Genomic DNA, 20,903 nt, shown 5'->3' with positions numbered 1-20,903 from the left:
TGTTGGTAAGCGCATAACTCGAGAACGGCTGAACCGATTTCGATAATTCTTTTTTTATTATATTCCTTTAAGTACGAGGATGGTTCTTATGTAGAGAAAACGTAAATATGTACCACGGGCGAAGCCGGGGCGGACCGCTAGTATTTTATAAAATTAATGTAAAAATAACAATAAAGCCTCATTAATTCAAACATCTAGATTCTATGATGTTAATGTGATACTGTAGAATTGAGCAACTTCTAAGTATATTAAAAATTTGTAATTACAATAAAAATTAAAGCTATACATGTATATTATATAAAAAAAAATATATAAACGCGACGCAAGCGCCACAAAATTTGTCATTGTACTTCTGTGAAGTAAGTAAAAAATTGTCTTACAAAAATATGGTTTTACTTCAATAATATTCAACTGGACGTTTTATCATTCATATTTAACTTAAATACAAATAATTCCTTATAAAAAATACACAATAAGAATTGAGTACATAAACAAATGATGCAAATCAATACACAATAATGATTAAATGAAGAATATGAATATTGAATAATGATTTAGTGAAATCATTGTTATTTAAGTTTGTATAAAATGAGGGTCGTTAGTAATGTGATGGGTCGTTAATGAAGGTGTTTATACATATAAATGTAATGAACGAATGAATACGAAGTGAGGGTTAGAATATAAATGTAATGAATGAATGAATACGAAGTGAGGGTTAGAATATAAATGTATGATGGTAATGTATGTTATGATGGTAACTGATTGTAAATAATATGATTATGTAGTACCTACACTTCAGTAGCGCAATTTGTTATTCATAATAAATGGCGATATATATTTTATTCACTATTGATATTTTAGTGCTGCTTCGTATAGCTGTTTATTTATTATTGGTAAATGAAACTAGTTAAGGTTTGATTTGTTTATTTATGTTAGTATCAAGGGTGCATAGCGACGATGATGTTGGTGAGCGCGGTCCTTGCGTCGCAGTTGGGGAACGCGTCGAGCACGTCCACCGCGCGCGAGATGTGCTCGCGCTGCACTTGCTTCGTTTGTTCTATACCGTTACCTGCTATTACTGCTTCGTAGAGCTGTAAAAAATTTTAAGTTACACATTTAAGTAAAATTATTTAGCTAAAATGCTGTTCTCAATGATAGTAAGGCTTTCTTAAAATAAGGCAGTATTCAGGACATTCCAATCAAAATAGCCAATATAAAAAAAAAAGAAAATAATAATAGAAATTTCGGTCGAGAATATATTCTTCGACAAAAATTATCAGAAGTAAGAGTAACTCTCCCAGTATGATAGTATATCGTACCCACTAAGTCACTTAATAGCAAAGATGGAGTAACAGTGAGCAGTTGTTATAGCTGGTGATGTCCTATATGCCTGTACACCATTCATCACTCTATATCTTTTATAGCCTATATACTCACAGCATGATAATCCACATCGTGTACACTGCGTCTTCCCGCCTCTATATATTCATATAGCTCTGGTCTTGCTTCCAATGTAAAGGCTAATGGTGCTCCAACTAGAGAGAAGCTGCTTGGTTCAGGTCCCGTGAACGACTCCAGGTCGAGGAACGCTTGCCATGCTAGCGCTAAGTGGCAACCGAAGAGGTAGCCCTGTGGATTTGACTCTTGTAGAGTAAAACGTAGAGCAATAATTTGGAAAATCCAAAAGTGCACGCCTCATAATTTTTTTTTAATAAATATTTATTAATTATTATTTTTGTTTATTTAATAACAATTAAACCACATCGAATCAGACCCTGAAAAATGAAAGGGTTCTATTCCTGAGCATACTCAAGCGTAAGAGAAAAAAAAAGACTCGATTAGTAAAGTATTTCGGTCGCTATCGTGTTAACAAGAAAAAGGATCCGCACATACAGACACACGGACGTCCAAGACAGAACTTTTTTAAACTGTTTTTTAACTAGTTTAAATAACAAAAATGACATCAAAAATATCATGAACGTTAAAAATAGTGTTTTTTCTTAATATGTGTGTGTATGTATTATCTTACAAGTGCAATGTATGATACATAAAGACATTTTAAGTTTGAAAAATCAGATGTTTTGCGCGAAGTGACAGTAGTACCCACCTCAACGCTTCGCTTATGAGGCGTGCAAAAAGTGGATAAAGCATAGATAGAGTAAAGGAAATAGATAGAGTAAAAGTAGATGTTAGGATAGAAATTAGGGGTTTGGAAATGGAAAGACGATAGTGGTAAGGAAGCTCACGAGATTGTAATGTGGTAAAGAATAGATAGGTTTAGAATAAGTGGTGACAAGTAAAAGTTAGGAAGATAATGGAACTCAAATTCATTTATTTTATAATAAACTAGCGGTCCGCCCCGGCTTCGCCCGTGGTACATATTTACGTTTTCTCTACATAAGAACCATCCTCGTACTTCAAGGAATATAATAAAAAAAGAATTATCGAAATCGGTTCAGCCGTTCTCAAGTTATGCGCTTACCAACACATTTTGGGATTCATTTTTATATTATAAGAAGACTAGCGGTCCGCCCCGGCTTCGCCCGTGGTACATGTTTACGTTTTCTCTCCATAAAAACCATCCTCGTACTTCAAGGAATATAATAAAAAAAGAATTAAGTATCGAAATCAGTTCAGCCGTTCTCGAGTTATGCGCTTACCAACACATTTTGCGATTCATTTTTATATATAAGAAAGAAGATTGAACACGATATATTAAAAATAAAATTTAGTTATGAAAGAACCGAGACTAAAGTTATAAGTATTTAAAAAAAAACAGATTTTTTACATATAGGTAAATAGGCAACCCTGAAATTGAAAAGTGAAAGTTCCCAACATTTGTCTCCAGAGGGAACTCCCTTTTGAACAAAATCTGAATTATAATTCAATACATGACACGGTATTCTCCCTACGTCTATTTATGGAAAATTCCTGGAAAGTTATTCACGCAGAAAATACATGTAAAGCATGTTAAGATAACGTATTGTGATATTTTGTGCTAAGATATAAAATATAAATACATAAAGGTTTAGAAACGTAAATAAACAGTAGGTATAAAGTGTATCAGTATCTATAGATAGTGTAAAGAATAAAATAGAACTGTAAAGGTTTAGAAGACGTAGAGCCTAAAGGTGTAGAGACGTATGATGAAGGATATAAAGATGTAGACATGTAAAGATGAAAAATGCAGAGATGTAAACATGTAGAGCTGTAAAGAGGTAGAGTTAAAAAATGTAGAGTTTTAAAGACATAGAGCTACAAATATGTAGAGCCACAAAACATGTAGAGTTGTACCTGTGTCTGAAGCTGCGAATTATGTCCTGCAAGTTTTAGGGCAGCAGAACAGCTCTTGCCAAGTAGAGCGCCTGCGGCTAGTACGTGCCGCGCGACCCACTCGCGACGAGCACAACCTGCTACACCCGCCATTGGTAGAGGGGAAGTTATGCATTCCCATTCTGTGGTACATAATAAATAATAATATACAGTTTAAGAAATACATTCTGTAGTATATAATAGTAAAATATATTGTATAAAAATACGTTTCTTTTATTTTCTCCCACATTCTATGATATATTTCATATAAACATGTAAGTGTAAAGTTTGTTAGTCATAAAACTAAACGACAGACGCGGTCGCAGGTATGCGTAAAAGTTGAGGACCAAAATAATAAAACACATTATAGAAGAGAAAAAGCGAAATTGGTCTCTACTCAAAATTATTATATTCGAGCAATATTGTAAGATCGACAGATTGTATCAATTCCGTAGACAGAGAAATATTTTCTATTCTCACAGCAATCAATAAACCACAAACCAAATCATTATTTAAATTACTATACGCAACACTACATTCATGACCTACTAAACTTAAAAAAAATCATGACTTTTTCGAGATTTCGTATTTGTATGAAAAATTGAGGGCAATATAACAGTTCAAAGACCGTTGGTTTTTACAAACCGGTTTTTATGACTAGTGAACGTGAGTCCTTATTAGTTAGCTCACTATTCGATAAATAATATACTGTATGTACCTTGCATCAATGATTTTTCAAGTGTAAGGTTACACTTTCGATGTAATAGTAAATTTCTTGAAAAATATTTAATTTTAGAAGATACCTACTAAAAATAAATGCATAATGATGCAACTGGGCAGTTTCCTTCAGAATATCTTCTCGAATAAGTATAGCAAAACTTTAACATTAATAAAAATGTAAAATTACCCTTCAAAATATAACGAAGTTTATTAATCAAGTGCAATTCATGTATCAAAATCGAAAAAAAAAAGAACGAAAGTTGAAAAAAGAAAGTCCTTCTAACACACTCAACTCCGAAGCTTCAAAAAAATTCAACGGTAAAATCCTGCCTCTGAAGTCTGACCTCGCATCGAAACCATCGGAATGACACAAAATCAAATTTACGAAATCAGATAGAGTCCGTTCGCTCAGCTTAATTCATATCGCACCAATGCACAGTATGCGCAATTTGCTGTTTTGTAATCATATAGCACACTGGTAATTACCAGTAACCTCCAAATTAAATGAAACATACATTTATTATAACCATATACTAAATTTCAAATGTACGCCATTAAGAAAATAAACGAAAGCTTCCAATACTTTCACGAGACAACAAAAAGTCGTCAACACCTTTTGCGATCATCAAGAAACATAGCAAGGTAAGAAACTTGCAATAAACATGTTCATGTGAGTAATGGACAACCGTAAAGTATCATATACTGCGTGCTAAACAGTGCCTATAGTAGAGCCAATTTAATAGGCAACATTTGACGTCTATCAATTTTATCTTCGAAGAGAGGTAACCTGCATAAAAACATCGATTAAAGTGAATTAATCGATACTGACTTGAAACATTTGTCAATCGAACTTGAAACACATTTATTAATTTATGATGATTTTTATTCACAAGTAATCAATGCATTCGATTCTAGATGTCAGATTTCGATTTTTAGAGTAACGTCTCTGGTATTTAAAAATAAAAAAAGTTTATTGACACAAAATTGTAGCGACGTCAGATCTTTAGTTCAGAAATTGTTTATTATGTTTAGAATGGTTTATCAGTAAAATGAAATCTTAAAATTACTTGTATCGGTCATTATTATTATAAATATGTAATCGTATTTGAAAAAAAGTTAAGCAAATGTGCAGTTCTAACAAAACGAAATATCATGTTATTCTATGTCGTCGTTACTAGGTTACATTGTTGAATTTTGTTGAACTGTCAAATGTTGCCTATTAAAATGGCTCTACTATAGTATTGTTCAAGTGATGACATCACATTTTAAGGTATTTTGCAATTAAATGTTGACATAAATATGATAATTTACCTATTGGTAATGGTCAAATATGCGTAGGTAATGTCGTATTGTATTAATTTGATATAGCTATAGCGTGTTTAAAATGTCTTTTTAGAATCTCATCATCATCATTGAGTAACCATGATTTGGTTGAAAAAGTATAAGTCGTATCTAAAACCTTACTTTAGCAATAGATACTTAGCAAGACACCTTACCTCATATTTTAACATCACAAACATTGTGATCATTTTTCAATTCGCTATATATCAGTAATGTTATTCCACAGTTTTATTTCTTGACAGTTTTATTTCTTGTTATATATATAAACTGTGGTCATTTAGCTCATATAAACCCAGGTTTACATTCACATACCACATCACAGACATCATCTATTAAACATGCTAGTCACACGGTGCTCGTGCATTCAGGGCGCGTTGACGTGGTTCCTTATTATCGTACAATAAGGAATTGTATTAGAGAAATCGGACTCACAAGGTCGCTTATTTGTGTATTGGAAATATTTTATAATGTTTTCAATACATCTACTGAAGACGAAAACTTATACTTACTACTGTAATTTCGCAAGCTCTTGTCCTGTCTATATTGCAATCACCTTAACACTGTTAAACGAATATTGTGGAATTTGAATTTATTGCATTATAAAATACACCTATTATAGAACTAGAAGCAACAGAGAGTACAATCTTCATAAAAAGTTAAAACTACTGAGAAAGCTAAACTGCTAAGAAAGCCAACCCAGTACAATGGCTGTGGCTAGAAATTTTTCACCACTTAGTGTATTGAAATCTCAATAATCTACTTCTAATTTAGACCACTCAGGTACCTTAAAAAGAGAAATCACCAAAACCGTCCAAACACGTGAACACTGACATATTGACACGGTTGTCGGATATAGGTGTTTGCCCATTAATTATTATGCAAATATGTTCGCTGGAGCGACTGTGTTTGCTCTTACGCTTTAAGCATATTACCATAATCGTATAACCGAGTGGTTTTCTGTCAGAACGCATATTCACTTTTCATTAGGCGATATTTAAACGATTATTCCCCATATTTAAGGAGCTTAAGATAAGCAAAGGATAACGATGAAAAGTTCCTGAATGAACCATTTCTGATTAAAGATCTTTGTAATTAGTCAGGAATTATTTTTAAGGCCTTTCTTAGATAGAGTCTTGTAAAATAAAATAATTTAAAGAGTATTGCAATTTTATTATTCAGCTGGTACCTATAGTATATTCTAATACTGTTATTATTAGGTCCAGGATACTTAACATAAGGGTACCTATCATGTTATATAGGATAACAAAAAGAATCCGTAAAACAATTTTAGCATACTTATTTTAGTAGCAATATCGTACACAAACTGTTTGTTATCTATGTAGTATGAATGAATCAATGTATAATATAAACGTTACCTTACCTAAAGCAGGTTGTCTTTGGTCCTCCGGCAATGGTCTTGAAGGGAGTGGATTGTTCTGATCATCTCTCTCTCCCAGAAACTCCGCCTCAGCAAGATCGCGAACCGCAGATGACATTAGCTCTACTAATTCTTGATTTCTATAACAAAACAATAATTATTCTGCATTTTAATACAGGTATGATAGGAAGAAAAATTCATTTATTCTATTCCTACGCAATCATATGTGCTTATGCACTAATTTACTAATTTAAAACTAAAAAGTTTTTAAAGTTTTTAAAGTTTTACACTAATTTAAAACTAAAAAAACTTAAACTAAAATGGAGCAGCGTGACGCAGAAAAGGAGAGTCCTAAGCATATGCAAAGCAGACTCAGCTGTCATTTTCAGTAAAGTAATAGATATTAATAATTAATATGATAGGAAAAATAAATCCTATACTTTACCCATTCTTTATAGCAATCTAAGCTTTATTTGCAACGAACAAGAGCGTACGAAATCACAATTTATATGTAATAGTTTTTTACTACGAATAAAAATATTTAATGTGTAGTAACAAATATAGTCAAACATAACATATTTCACGAACATATTTGTAATTCAATAGTTTTTCTCACATATTGCGTTGGTTTGTCCTTGTAACATGATACAGGTGAAAGTTAGGATGATTCGATGCCAGTACCTACCGGAATCATTAACCGCAATCAAGTATAACCTTTAGAAATAGGGACGCAAGATATCCATGTCCTGGTGTTATATACTAAGCGAAATGTTTTAGACATTGGAAACCTACATTTTCTTATTAAGATGTTTTTACACTAATTTAACAGGAATAGATTTAATTATCTCCGTGTTTGTAGAGAATAAACTCAAAAAATAAACGTTTTTATAAGAAAGCTACCTGAGAAAGCAACATTATTTTTGAATAGCAGAGAATTTGCTTTTTAATTTCATTATGCTTCATCCAGGCCAGGGTATTGGGACAAACAGCAGATAAATACCTAAATATCATCATTTCTCTTACATTTACTACACAATTAAAACAAAGCACTTTAAAATTATACTTTTACCACAATCTTAACAACATCGGGTCACACATAATGACAGCTAAAGTGTGTTTCCTCGGACCTCGGTAAAGGCACATGAATGAAGCCCCATACAGTTATGTGAATCACTTTCACCTCATATCGTAACCGTTACATTCTGGTACACAAAGTTCCGCTGATTAATTTTATTAGGCTGAGATTTTTAAATAAAACGTTTAGTTAGTGAAATAATTATATTAATTATTTATGGTTGAACCTGTATACTAGCACACTAAAATACAAAAAATAATGCTTGATGTTCTTTGTTCACAAATGAATGCTCAAATGTATACCCGCCCTAATGTTCGTTTAATCACATAAAACCCTAGCATAAAACATATTACGATACGTATATACTCTATCCTGTAAAAATGATTATAATATGTATATACTTTTGAGCTTTCCGTAAAACGGGAAATCCCCTTAAAAGGTGAGACGTTAATATTAATTTAAGATGAGCGTTTTAAATTAATAATAATATATCAAAAGTATACATTCTTGCTTGGTAATCAACACAAATATGGACTTCCTACTTCAATCTCCTTAAATCAACTTGTAGCAAAAACATTGAAAAAGATGAAGTATGAACAAATTGATATTGCGAATTAATATGACCTTTATATTTTCTTTATATATTGACCTTTTATGCTAGAAGGAAACAAATTCTCCTATAATATGACTAAGCCAATGGGAAAAAGTTTTATATTTTAAATGCACATAAATACAATTTGAGTTTGGAAACTTTATTGTATCTTGAGCATATGTTTTCAACCAAATATGCCTTTAATTACATAAATCAATTTCTCACCACTTATCTAATGTATATGTATAAAATTTACTTTAGGTAGGTACAGCTTTTCACAAAAAAAATCCTACGACCGTTTGTTCAAAGCCTTTCTAAGGGGTTTTCGTGTTACAGGAATGATTGAGTGATTTTCAAGAGTGTAATATACCTCTGACACTATTATTTATACCGCTATTTTGTAGCTGCTGTCAAGTGTCAGTGGACAGCATTTTATTTCATACCACTAATTTGCAACAACTTTTTTTTATTGCCAAAGCCGGCATTATTGCAATAAAGATATGCAACGTTTATGGCCATAAACACAGTTACTAGAAATGTGCGTATTTTGTTTTCTTGTCACTGGTATAGTATAAGGAAATTGCATTAAAATCCTAGTAAAATTCATACACTAATGTATGAGTAACCTACAAGTAGGTATTGTGGTCAAATATTTGGTCCAACGGAAACAAGACGTTTATTGTATGTTTGGCAGTCCCGTGTACTACTGTAATATATAGATACTCTAAGATGGTATCAGAGATTTTGCGGAGTTCATAATAAAAGAAGCAGTTTGGACTTGTTACACATTAATATAAAGACGGCTTAATTATATTTGAAATAAATTAATAAATCACAAAATAAAACAATATGCTGTAATTACAATTTTCACAAATTACTTTTTTAAAACTCTGATGTTTTAAGCAACGCCATAGTAGTTAATTAAAGAATATTTCTATTACATTGACAATCTTTTAATTACTTCTTTAGTCAAAGCCAAATCATTTACACCGAGTTAATTACCCGCGTCATTATGCTGTTAATTAATGATTTGAAATTACCAAGTAATAACTACAATCATTAAGTTTTTTGCAAGTATTGTCCGGAGATAATAATATGTCTTGATTCCTATGTAAGGGTCCTAAGAGATTTGGTAAAAACTTTTATATTAAAACTAGGTTTGTATCCACTTCAGTATATTTGGGCAGTTTGATCGGATTTACTCACAATTCGATCAAACTGCCTGAGTTAAGTCTTAATTTGGTTGTAGAATACTCTGAATTACAGTAATACATACCTACAGGCTATAACGTCTTTGTACAATTTTATAGGCACGCTGTTTTCTAGGTAGATGGAATAAGTCATTGTGTCACTATGTAATTTTTATCATAAAAAAATTAATATCACTGAAGGAATTCATCAAAATTTTATTTGCCATATCAACTAATATAAATGTAATCAATACAAACTTTCACATTTATAATATTAGTATTACCACAGAATAATAACTAGTAGCTAGCTAGTATTACCTTGAACATGCATTTGTTATTGTTATACAGTGGAAAATTTACTTTTTATGAATCGTAACTTATTGTATAAGGCACAAAAAGAAAAACATTATTAGTATTTATGTACCAGATACACTTCACGCTAAAAATTAGCATTTAGAAGATATTAAGCGAATACTTTATATGCTTTCGTTTATTGTAAATCTTTTACATTTTTATGCTAGGACCTAGGTAGGTACTTATTATTATTTGATTTCACACATTCTCTTCAAATCTATCTCCTAAATATTATATATTACTAGCGGCACGCCCCGGCTTCGCCCGTGGTACATATGAAAAATAGATGTTGGCCGATTCTCAGACTTACCCGATATGCACAGAAAATTTCATGAGAATCGGTCCACCCGTTTCGGAGGAGTATGCAGACTAACATTGTGACACGAGAATTTTATATATAAGATGTATCTTGTTGAAATACAAAATTATGTCAAAAATTTTTGTTTTTAAACAAGATATGTATATTGTATACGTATATATGTACGAAAAATACATTTTGCATTTTGTTTTTCGTTTTTTTTAAGAATTTATATTTTGACAGTAACTAAGTATTTACTTTCCCCCCCGCACCGCGCCGCGAATGCGAACGGACGTGTTCCAGTGCTAGCTGAGATTAAAAATTTGTTTCAATGGAAAAAAGTGAACTTTTATCATTTTAAGTAGTGTAAAAACTTTTATAAGTGATAGGACTGTAGTCGAATGTCAAATGTTATCAGTGAACAGTGCTTGAAGTGGTATTTTCAAAGTTTTAAATCTGTGACGGTTGATATTAATTTGCTGCAGTGCAGTGTGGGTTTGATCTTGAATCAACGACTTGTTAGAAACCGGTTTGATTGAATTGGATCGCACGTAATATAAGACGTACTATTTCGCAACCGCTAATAGTGTCGTATTGGTTGAGTGAGCTAAGACTTGGACTATTAATTAATATCTATCAGCGAGTTCGAGTTCGTATCCGAGTGATTGTATTAAATTTATTTTTATTTTTTCTTTTTTGTTAAACTCCTATTAATACAGTTTGGTTAGACAAGAACTTTTGGTCTACTAGGAATATCTATTTTATTTATTACAATTTTTATAAATAATGTCGGTTAAACGATCACCTCCCGGACTGAAATTAAAAACCACCCCGTTGCTATATGGATCTGATTCAGCATTAAATAAATGTAAGGAAACGAATACAGAAAATTTTTCGACTAGAACGAAACGACAAAAACGCACTTTTATGGAGTACTCAGAAAATTCTGAACAATTTATGTCAGAAATAAAAAACATGTTTACAGAAATGAAAGCACAACAAGAAGAAAAGTTTGAATCATTAAAAAGCTCTATAAACTTATTAGTGTCTCAAAACCAAGACATCATGAAATCTGTTGATTTTATGTCCACTCAGTATGATGAATTATTAAATAAATTTAACGCTCTTGAAAAGGAAAATCTTCAATATAAAAAACAAATATGTTTACTAGAAAAAAAAATGGATCTAATGGAGAGAACTTCACTCAGTTCTAAAATAGAAATACGTAATATTCCGCAAACAAGTGACAACAAACAAAACATGATGCATACTATTAACAGTATATGTACAACTTTGTGTCCCGAGAATCCGTTGGTGGATTTAGAAGTAAAAGAAGTCTATAGGTCTAAGTCGGACGCATTGATAGTTGACTTTATTACCACTGGCAGAAAAGAAACTATCTTAAATGCATATAAAAGTTATAATAAATCACGCCGCCTAACTAAACAACCACTACTCAATACACAGGATATTAAGCTTCCAGGTCCGACATATCCGATATACATCTCTGAGGTTCTGTCGGGTAAAGCACGTCAACTACACTACATGACCAGACAGCTTGTGAAAAACAAAAAGATAATTAGCACATGGACTTCCTTCGGAAAAGTGTATATTAAAATAAAAGACGGTCAGACGCCATTACGTATAACGGATGAATCCGACTTGCAAAAATTATCATTGTGACTAGATTTAATCTTCTTTATGCATGTATTGTTGTTAGTTATAATATTATGTTCGTTTTTTTATGTTTTTATAGTTAAAATTATGATTATGTGCATCTCTATTATTGTTATTGTAATGTATAATGGATATATTATGGAATTTTACTGCTATACACAAATAATTAACTCTACTTACACACTTCTCTACAAAATATTATACAAGAAAAAAACGTTCACTCACCTATATACATTTACACAGCCACACATTTATTACATTTCACATATAACATGTACCAAAGCTAGCCTAAAAGTACTTCTACGACAAATTCGATAATTCCGGAATTGAATCAATCCATCAAAGTCTCGATACCTTTGCTATAGCCAAATCCCTTACATGCGACATTGAAGACATGAAAACTATCCTACCATTAGGCAAACGAACCTTAAAAATATTCTCTCAAAATATAAGAAGTATACAATGTAACATGTCTAATCTACAGGTTTTATTGTATAGATCGGGCATAGATTGGGACGTAATTATTCTATCTGAATGTTGGCTTCGGTCGTCACATAATATACCCCTTTTAGAGGGTTACAGGCATATATGCACAACCATCCATCAAACCCAAAATGAAGGCGTTGTTATTTACTATAAAAACCGGTATGAAGTAATGGTGGATGAGCCTGATTTAGTTGATGCTAATTGTTTATGCTTAAAATTTAGTAACGAGATTTGTATTTTAGGTCTTTATCGCCCTCCAGGTCAACGTAATACTACTAATTTTATTAATTCTTTAGATACACTACTGACTAAATTAAATAACTATAAAACAATAGTAATAGGCTATTTGACAAGGTTTTGAAAACTGTCTTAAATTATTAAGATACGTTTATAGAGCACACAAAACACATGTTTCTTAATTTTTTGTAGTTATTCATTGAGAAAATGGAAAATAAAAACATGATATTCAAATATGCCGCCAAAACACAATTTTGAAGAACATGGCGTCTCGCGACCATGGTGACGTCACAGCGGCGTAAACATCAACTTGCTCCTAGTACTTATTGTTCGTTTTTGTTTTAATTATAGTATAATTAAGTTAATCTGTTTAAAAACCAGAAAATGAGTTCTTATAGGTGGTGTGTAGTGCCTGGATGCAGAAATACAACTATTAAAACCCCTGACAAACTATTTATATGTGCTCCAAAAGATATAAAAATGCGTAGAAAGTGTCAGTTAGCTCGCTGAAATCCAAGTGATATTAGATATATTATATCAATTAAAACAGTTATATTTTTTTGTGAAGACCACTTCGATGAAAGTATGGTGTTGAATACCTAGTAGGCAGTTTATTTTATTTGCAATACATAGTATAAATCGTCTCATTACTTAGGTACCTGCTTGAGGTAAGATAATGATATATATAAATTGATGATGACGTGTTTGTATTGATATTGAAAATAATCAATACAAACACGTCAATTTTGATCCTATAAACTGGATGGCTGAAATGAAAAACAAAGGGCATAACCTAAAAAATGTATACTTCATAATTATTGTGCTATTGTGATTCATGTTTGTAGGTACATTTAACTAAAAAGGTAATGAATGACGATTTAAATATTAACTTACGTAGCTGTTTTCACATTTCTCAATTCAGGAGCGTAAATATCTGGGTTGTTTTAAAGAACATGCCAACCATTATAGCGTTCACTTTAGGTAGATTTCCACTATCTGCTTTTTCGAAATTAGGTTCCATGACAAACAAAAATAACACATAAAGATCAAAACTGATTACAGACACCTTGAATCACAAGAAATAAGTTATAAAAGAAACAAAACCAAAAGCGAAATTATCAACGACGTGAGTAAACGTTGGGATCTCTTGTTATTTACGCCGCTGTGACGTCATGGCAGATGCAGCCAATCATGGATGTTTTCGGTCACGTGGTAATTTTAAAATATATGATGTTTTTTCTCGACGATTTATAAATAAATAAGTTATTATTTATATCATTTATTAATTTAAATCGCTTCAAAAACCTTATATATATATGGATTACACAAAAAAGTAATTTATTTTTTATACTGTCAAATAGCCTATTGGTGGAGATATTAACATTGACATAGGTCCCAATAGTACCGATAAGCGCTCTTCTGAATATTTAAATATTCTGGCGTATCATTGTATACTACCCGCTCATACTTTACCCACCCACCAACGCACATGTCTAGATCATTTTATGATTAAAACAAAATTGGATACCACATGTTGTGTAGCTGCCTCATCTGTGACTGATCATGAAAGTGTTGCTATTTCTGTTAATTTGCAGACTAAACTTAACTTTAATCTATCAATCATAAAAAGAATTAATTATACTGAACTAGATAAATCTATCAATAAAATAAACTTCCAGTCAGTAATAGAGTACAGCGACGTAAATTTAGCAACAGACCACTTCGTCACACTTCTAAATAATGCCATATTAGAAAACTCGTCCATTGTAAAAGTACCTAACAAAAAGAGGATTCATAAGCCATGGATTACTACAGGCCTACTGAGATGCATACGCAATAGGGACAAATTGTATAAAAAACTAAAAAAGAAACCTGATGATAATTCACTTAAATTAACCTACAAAAGATACAGGAATTTCTGCAACGCTCTACTAAAGAAGCAAAAAAGAATCTACGAAAAACAAGAAATTGAAAAAACTAAAAATAATAATAAAAAATTGTGGGACGTCATTAAAAATATATGTAACACAAATAAAAAACCAGAGTCCGCTTTAGCGCTAATTGATAAGAACAATCCCAAAAATAGTGTTGATCATGTTAACAGTTACTTTATAGGTGTTGGAAAAACATTGGCTGAGAAGATCATCAGTAACCATAATAAACCTGACATTTATGAGAATGTTCACTCTCAAATATCCAAATCGTTTGTTCTGCTACCAACTGATGATACAGAGATTGAACATATCATTATGGATCTAAGAGAAGATGCTGCGGTGGGAATTGATGACATATCAGGCAAAATCTTAAAACGTTACATCAAAGTAATATCGCTTCCTCTTTCATACATCTGCAACCTATCGTTTACCACCGGTATTTTTCCACAGGCTTTTAAGACTGCCCTAGTTAAACCAATCCACAAAGGTGGAGATATAGACTCCATTACGAATTACCGGCCAATTTCAATTCTCCCCACTATGTCTAAAATCTTGGAACGCTTGATCAATAAACGTCTGATGAACTTTTTAGAGTCTAATGAACTACTTTCTCCTGGACAATATGGCTTTCGGTCAGGTAGGTCGACTGACGATGCTGTTCACGAACTAACTAATAATATTGTTTTCAATTTGGATAAGAGGAAGAAATGTATTGTGGTTTTCCTTGACCTAGCCAAGGCCTTTGACACCGTATCAATACCACTCTTGTTACTTAAGTTAGAAAGGATCGGTGTGAGAGGCCTTCCATTACAATTACTGGGAGATTACTTAAAACACAGAAAGCAGCGTGTAAAAATTGACAATTGGGTTAGCGATGAACTACTGGTGCAGTACGGTGTTCCCCAGGGCAGTGTTCTTGGACCTAGCCTATTTCTTGTCTATCTTAATGATTTATGCCAACTTCAACTGAATCATGGTAAAATACTGTCTTTTGCAGACGACACAGCACTTTTATTCTCGGGTGACTCATGGACAGAAGTGTTTCAAAGTACACAGAATGGCTTTGATCAGGTTTGTGAGTGGCTTAAATGTAATGTTTTAACGCTAAATGTGGATAAGACTAAATATATTGCCTTTGCGCCAAAAAAAAATCTTCTTCCTCCTGGAAGTTACAACATTACCTCACATATATGCACACCTATGACTTACCGAACCTGCTCTTGTCCTTCTATACAAAGAACTGACTCTATCAAATATCTTGGTGTTTACTTGGATCAAACTCTCACATTTAAGCCTCACATTGAAATTTTAGTCACACGGATTCGCAAACTGATATATATAGGTATTTAAAATATTGAGACATATTGCTGATTTTCGGACAATAAAAATGGTTTACTCAGCTCTATGCCATTCAGTCATTAATTACTGTATTAGCTCCTGGGGAGGCGCTTGCAAGGTACACCTCATAGAAGCTGAAAGAGCACAAAGAGCCATACTCAGAGTAGGGGCTGGTTTACCATTTCGCTATCCTACCTGCGAACTATACAAACGTTGGGATGTCCTAACTGTCAGACAGACTTTTATCTTATCTATTATAATAAGGCAACATGCACAAATAAAATATGATCCGAATTTCAATAGGGACAAGCGTAGAAAAGATATTATATGTAAAAACAACTCTTTTAATACATGTCTGTCACATAGATTTTACTATTATCTTGGGGCATTTTTATACAATAAAATCAATAAGTCTATTTCAATATACTCCCTTAGTACATCAAGGTGTAAGACGTCTGTATGTAAATGGCTGAAAAAATTAGACTATCAAACATCAGAAAATTTTATTCATACAATTCGGTAAGTAGAGAAACTGAATCATACATATGCTATCGCAATAACTCATCCACACCTACCCTCAATCACACATATACGCGCTCACACACGCAACACGCACGCACACACACACACACACACACGCACTCACATACGCATACACAAACACACATACACAAACACTAAGTATATCAATTCATTTTAACTCTTCACCTCATCTATAATAATTTATAATATATCCATTGGTAATTTTTCGATATTAATTTTTCATTTAACTTTAATCACGATTAATTATTATTTCTCCTTTAATGTTCACGTTCATTGTTTATCTGATAGATGTGATTGTTAATGCTTGGGGGCCTGGTGACCCGTAACTCAAGTATTTTATACTTATCGCGGGCACCAGTCTCTCACAAATGTTAGTGTTAAGATATATAGATTAACAATGTATGTGTTGATTGTGCATTTGTGATGAGAAAATAAATAAATTTAATTTAATTTAATTTAATTTACTTTTTAATCAGTCATCCTCAGTCGTTTTAATTTGTAAAATATAAGATAAAAATGTAATAAATAAATCACGTTTAATCTCTCGCATCTTTTGTTTTAAAATTATATTGAGATGTTATTTAAAATTAAACTAAATTATCCACATAAAAGTTACACAGAAATAAGAGCGATAAATTTGGCGCAGTAATGATACATTAAAGTTAAGAAATTTAGAAAGTCATGACACTGAAGAAGCGTATTCAATTATTACAGTTATTATCTTGATCATTAAATCATTTTAAAATTTAAAGAGAGTATTTTATTTTTTAAAGTGTATTGATAGAATTGTTTTTCATTTAAATTATAAAGCTTTGTACAAGTTGTCTTTACAAATTAATGTAAAATTTATAGTGTATGTAATGTTAGAATTAAAATTTGATTTTTTTATTACATTTATGTTTCTTCCTAGCTAATTTACCTATTTGGAGGCGCGCGTCCATGTACACGAGTTCCTTGTGCACGAGATGTGATGTGCAAATCGTCTCTATTTCCACTTACTCTGTGTAAACTAATATTCTCTACTCACCGCAAGTTAGCGAGCTCTGTGCACGAGTTGGCCAGCAGATAGTCGCCGCTGAGCAGAGCGATCTTGTTCCCGAACATCATGTCGTCCGGGTCGCCCGCGGCGGGCCTGCGTGCGTTCATGTTCACGAGCCCCTTGTGCACGAGGTGTGATGTGCGTATCATCTCTGTTACTTCGGCTAGCGCACGTTGGCTGCAGAATTGGTATATTTTAAATGACTTGTATAATATTTATTATGCTGCCGAAATAACATAGAATGAAAGAGAAGAGAAGTTAATTTTAACTTAAATAGAAAATGTAAAGTGAAAATCATTTTAATAAAGAATTTACAATATCATTGAGTTTTATTTTACAGCTACTAACTAGATACTCCTTTAAATTTGAATATACATTTAAAAACCAAGTGAATTATATATATATTCATAGCGCTTTACTGAGATTGTTCCACGGTACATTTTTCCCTAAAATCTTCTTAATTTCAAATGTATTTATATGTCACTTACCTGTGCAAAACTCCAGCTGCCTTATCCTGCTCCATGTCTGGTATCTCAGGGCTGTGGCCAGCAGCCTTCGATACCAAGAGAACGATGAGACCCCACGCTTGCATGTTATTCTTGCCATTGTAGAGCAGATTCCTGAAACAATTTTTACATTGTAATGTAAGTTCTAACTTTAAAAATGCTGGATGCGCATTCTCCTAAATATTTTGGATTTTGTTTTGTCGTATCGTGATGATATACATAATTGATAATATACGTACCCTACCTATGACTTATAGGTAAGTAGATGTAGATATTATGTCGTAAGGATGTTGTATCGCAACACGTAAAGTGAAACGCAGTTATAGACTTCGTTGTAATGATTGTTATAGATGAGAAATTTTACTTTCGATTCCCGGTCGCATGAGCGCATCGGTCCAAAAATCTAAATTTTATGTTGCCCGTAAATCCTTCAACGCTTAGGATACTAAGTAGGTACCTACTAATAATGTTAACAACAGTTAATCATTTCTAAAGGACATACCAATATCCGCAATTTATAATTTCGTTTTAATTTACAAGAATATCGGTATTATCATAATTTCGGTATGCTGGAAGTAATTAAAAATTAGATATGATAAATGCCGTGCACACCCAAGTCTTGGCCTTTCCACGCGATGATGTAAAAAGAAAAAAAAATGCATAGTTCATTGCACATTCAGGTAACAATGATAACGTGATGTTACGTCTTATTACGGTGCTCGGTAATAGTATTATTACGTTATAGTCATATTGATTATTCTGTAATTTTATTTCAATCTTAATTTTAGCAGATTAAAAAAATGTGTGGCAAAATTATAGAGATCGCAGTCAACAGTCACGCACAGAATTAATTATTATTATTTTTTAATAATATTTAGGTCGCAAAAAGCACATCACTAATGGTATACCTACTTAATTTAAAGCTAAGTCGATTCCCGCGTCTATCCTAATGTCCGTATTTATACTATACCTACGCAACGGATTTTGATGCAGTTTCTTTTAATAGAGATTAGAGATACAACAAACAAGAGAAAAACATTATACCTAAATAAAGTTTTTGAAATCATCCGGGCATGTAGGTATAATAATATTAGTATATTGTATGTATGTCCTAGAGCTATTGTAATTCTTTTTATGTTCAATCATCAATGCTTCCAGAATTTTAAGTACCTAATTAGGTGATTTCAATTTTATAATTTTTTTAAAGACTTGTCTATCGATAAGTTAATTCGATATTTTTAACGACGATTTTGTAAATAAATACATACCTACTTTGCAACGTAATTTAGTTTTAATCAGTATAGATACAAATTGTTTTTGTTCTGACACAATTAATTTGAACTTATTTTCGACAAAATCTCCGACCACCTTCAAATTGCCAGAACTACTTAGATACAATTTAATTTAATGGGACCAACCGGAAGGCAGTAAATTTTAAATAAAAAAAAATTCATCAAAATCGGTTCAACCCGTCGAAAGTTCTGCGGTAACAAACCCAAAAAAATACAATCAAAAGGAGAACCTCCTCTTTTTTGAAAGTCGGTTGAAATAGATAATAAATAGTAAATAAACTTACTTAGCTGTTTTTAATAAAGGATGATTGCTGCCGACTAATTTTCTTAAATGTAGCGCAACATTCGCAATTTCGTCGCTCAAGACCCATCTCAAGCTGAGAAAGGAGGTTGGATAGCCAACAATCTTCTCAGCCTCACTCACGGCTCTGTTCCAATCTGGTTTTGTGTTATGTTGAGAAACAGCTGCTCGTTGAGTATTGCATGTGCTCACTTCCCTTACACCACAAGGTCCCCAAACTTTCGCAACCAGCGCGCTTGATGGGGAAACTTTCACCAAATCGCATCTCAAAACATTCCTTAAGCGACTCAAACTCATTTTGAAATTCTAATTCGCACACTTATGTACCAAATTTAAATTTAAAGCACTGCAACACTTTTTAAATAGTTCGAAATTTAAACGCCGAACATAATTCACAAAAAAATAAAAACGACCCACAACACTTGAAATCAATTATTGTATTGTATAAATATTTTATACGTTTAAGCTGATAAATGTAAATTTATATTTACGTTATTATAAACAAAAATCGCGTAAAATGCAAGCGGCCATCGACGTCCAATAATTTGCCGCTAAAACTATGAACTAAAGTTGAACTTAAATATTCATTCAAAAGTTAAACACGAAACGCGAATGTGAATGTAGCTAATCGCTGATTGGTTTCCCGTACTCAATGCTGATTGGTGGTGGTCGGTTTGTAAATTTAGACAGTGACGTTTGAGTTTTTGGATATGGCAATGAGAAATGACATTGTATATATTTTGCGTAGACAGAGAAAATTTTGGACTTTTAAGATTGCGACTGAAGGACTTGTTATGAAGGACATGGTTATGAATAAATTATTAAAAAAAAATATTGTATTGGCCTCTGACATTTCCTCGAATTTCCTTTTTATTCGAAACTGTATAATTTTATCATGAACATGGTTAAATAATTTTGATTTAACAATAATTATAATCTACATGTTAAAGTGTGTAACTAGGTAGTTTATTACTGAAAAAAAAAACTATTAAAATATAGATATCATCATTATGATACTTAAAATATTATATTGAACGAAACCAAGAAGCTTATATCTAATAACGAAACCATAATATGCATGACGTGGAAGTTGTGATTTGGCAATCACTCCTTTCATTACAAGTTCCACGGCGAAGGTAAGAACTTAATTTGACATATTGCAGAAAAAGAACATGAGTTGCCCCTTTACAATTAATGTGATTATGGGTGCTATAAAAGCATAACTGATTTAAAACCTTTCTAATATTACTACAGTAACTTTATAAATTTTACGATATTCATACAAAAAAC

At 32.2% G+C, this 20,903-nt stretch overlaps 1 protein-coding gene across 1 annotated transcript; it reads right to left on the bottom strand.

Moving 5' to 3' along the window:
• Positions 1-147: 147 nt before the first annotated feature.
• Pdss2 (Decaprenyl diphosphate synthase subunit 2) lies at positions 148-20,202 on the bottom strand. Its single transcript, XM_089700514.1, has 7 exons — positions 19,597-20,202; positions 18,003-18,134; positions 17,503-17,691; positions 6,755-6,891; positions 3,295-3,455; positions 1,438-1,629; positions 148-1,091 (listed from the first exon to the last, which is right to left on the bottom strand). The coding sequence occupies exons 1-7, from the start codon at positions 19,908-19,910 to the stop codon at positions 939-941; spliced, it is 1,278 nt and encodes a 425-aa protein (XP_089556640.1). The 5' UTR covers positions 19,911-20,202; the 3' UTR covers positions 148-938.
• Between the last annotated feature and the right edge of the window lie 701 nt (positions 20,203-20,903).

Source organism: Colias philodice, chromosome 11 (assembly GCF_061535455.1).
Source record: "Colias philodice isolate Cphi_HAF_F1 chromosome 11, ilColPhil1 Martin Lab GWU primary, whole genome shotgun sequence".
Taxonomy (NCBI): domain Eukaryota; kingdom Metazoa; phylum Arthropoda; class Insecta; order Lepidoptera; family Pieridae; genus Colias; species Colias philodice.
This window is presented reverse-complemented; position numbering and strand designations above follow the sequence as displayed.

Bases quoted from the DNA above. Each gene is read 5' to 3' on its own strand.
- Pdss2 (XM_089700514.1), bottom strand. From the start codon at position 19,910: ATGAGTTTGAGTCGCTTAAGGAATGTTTTGAGATGCGATTTGGTGAAA. The intron at 17,692-18,002 runs GTAAGTGACATA...CCAATTCTGCAG, and splicing joins GCAGCTGGAGTTTTGCACAG to CCAACGTGCGCTAGCCGAAG. The intron at 1,630-3,294 runs GTACAACTCTAC...TCAAATCCACAG, and splicing joins ATTCGCAGCTTCAGACACAG to GGCTACCTCTTCGGTTGCCA.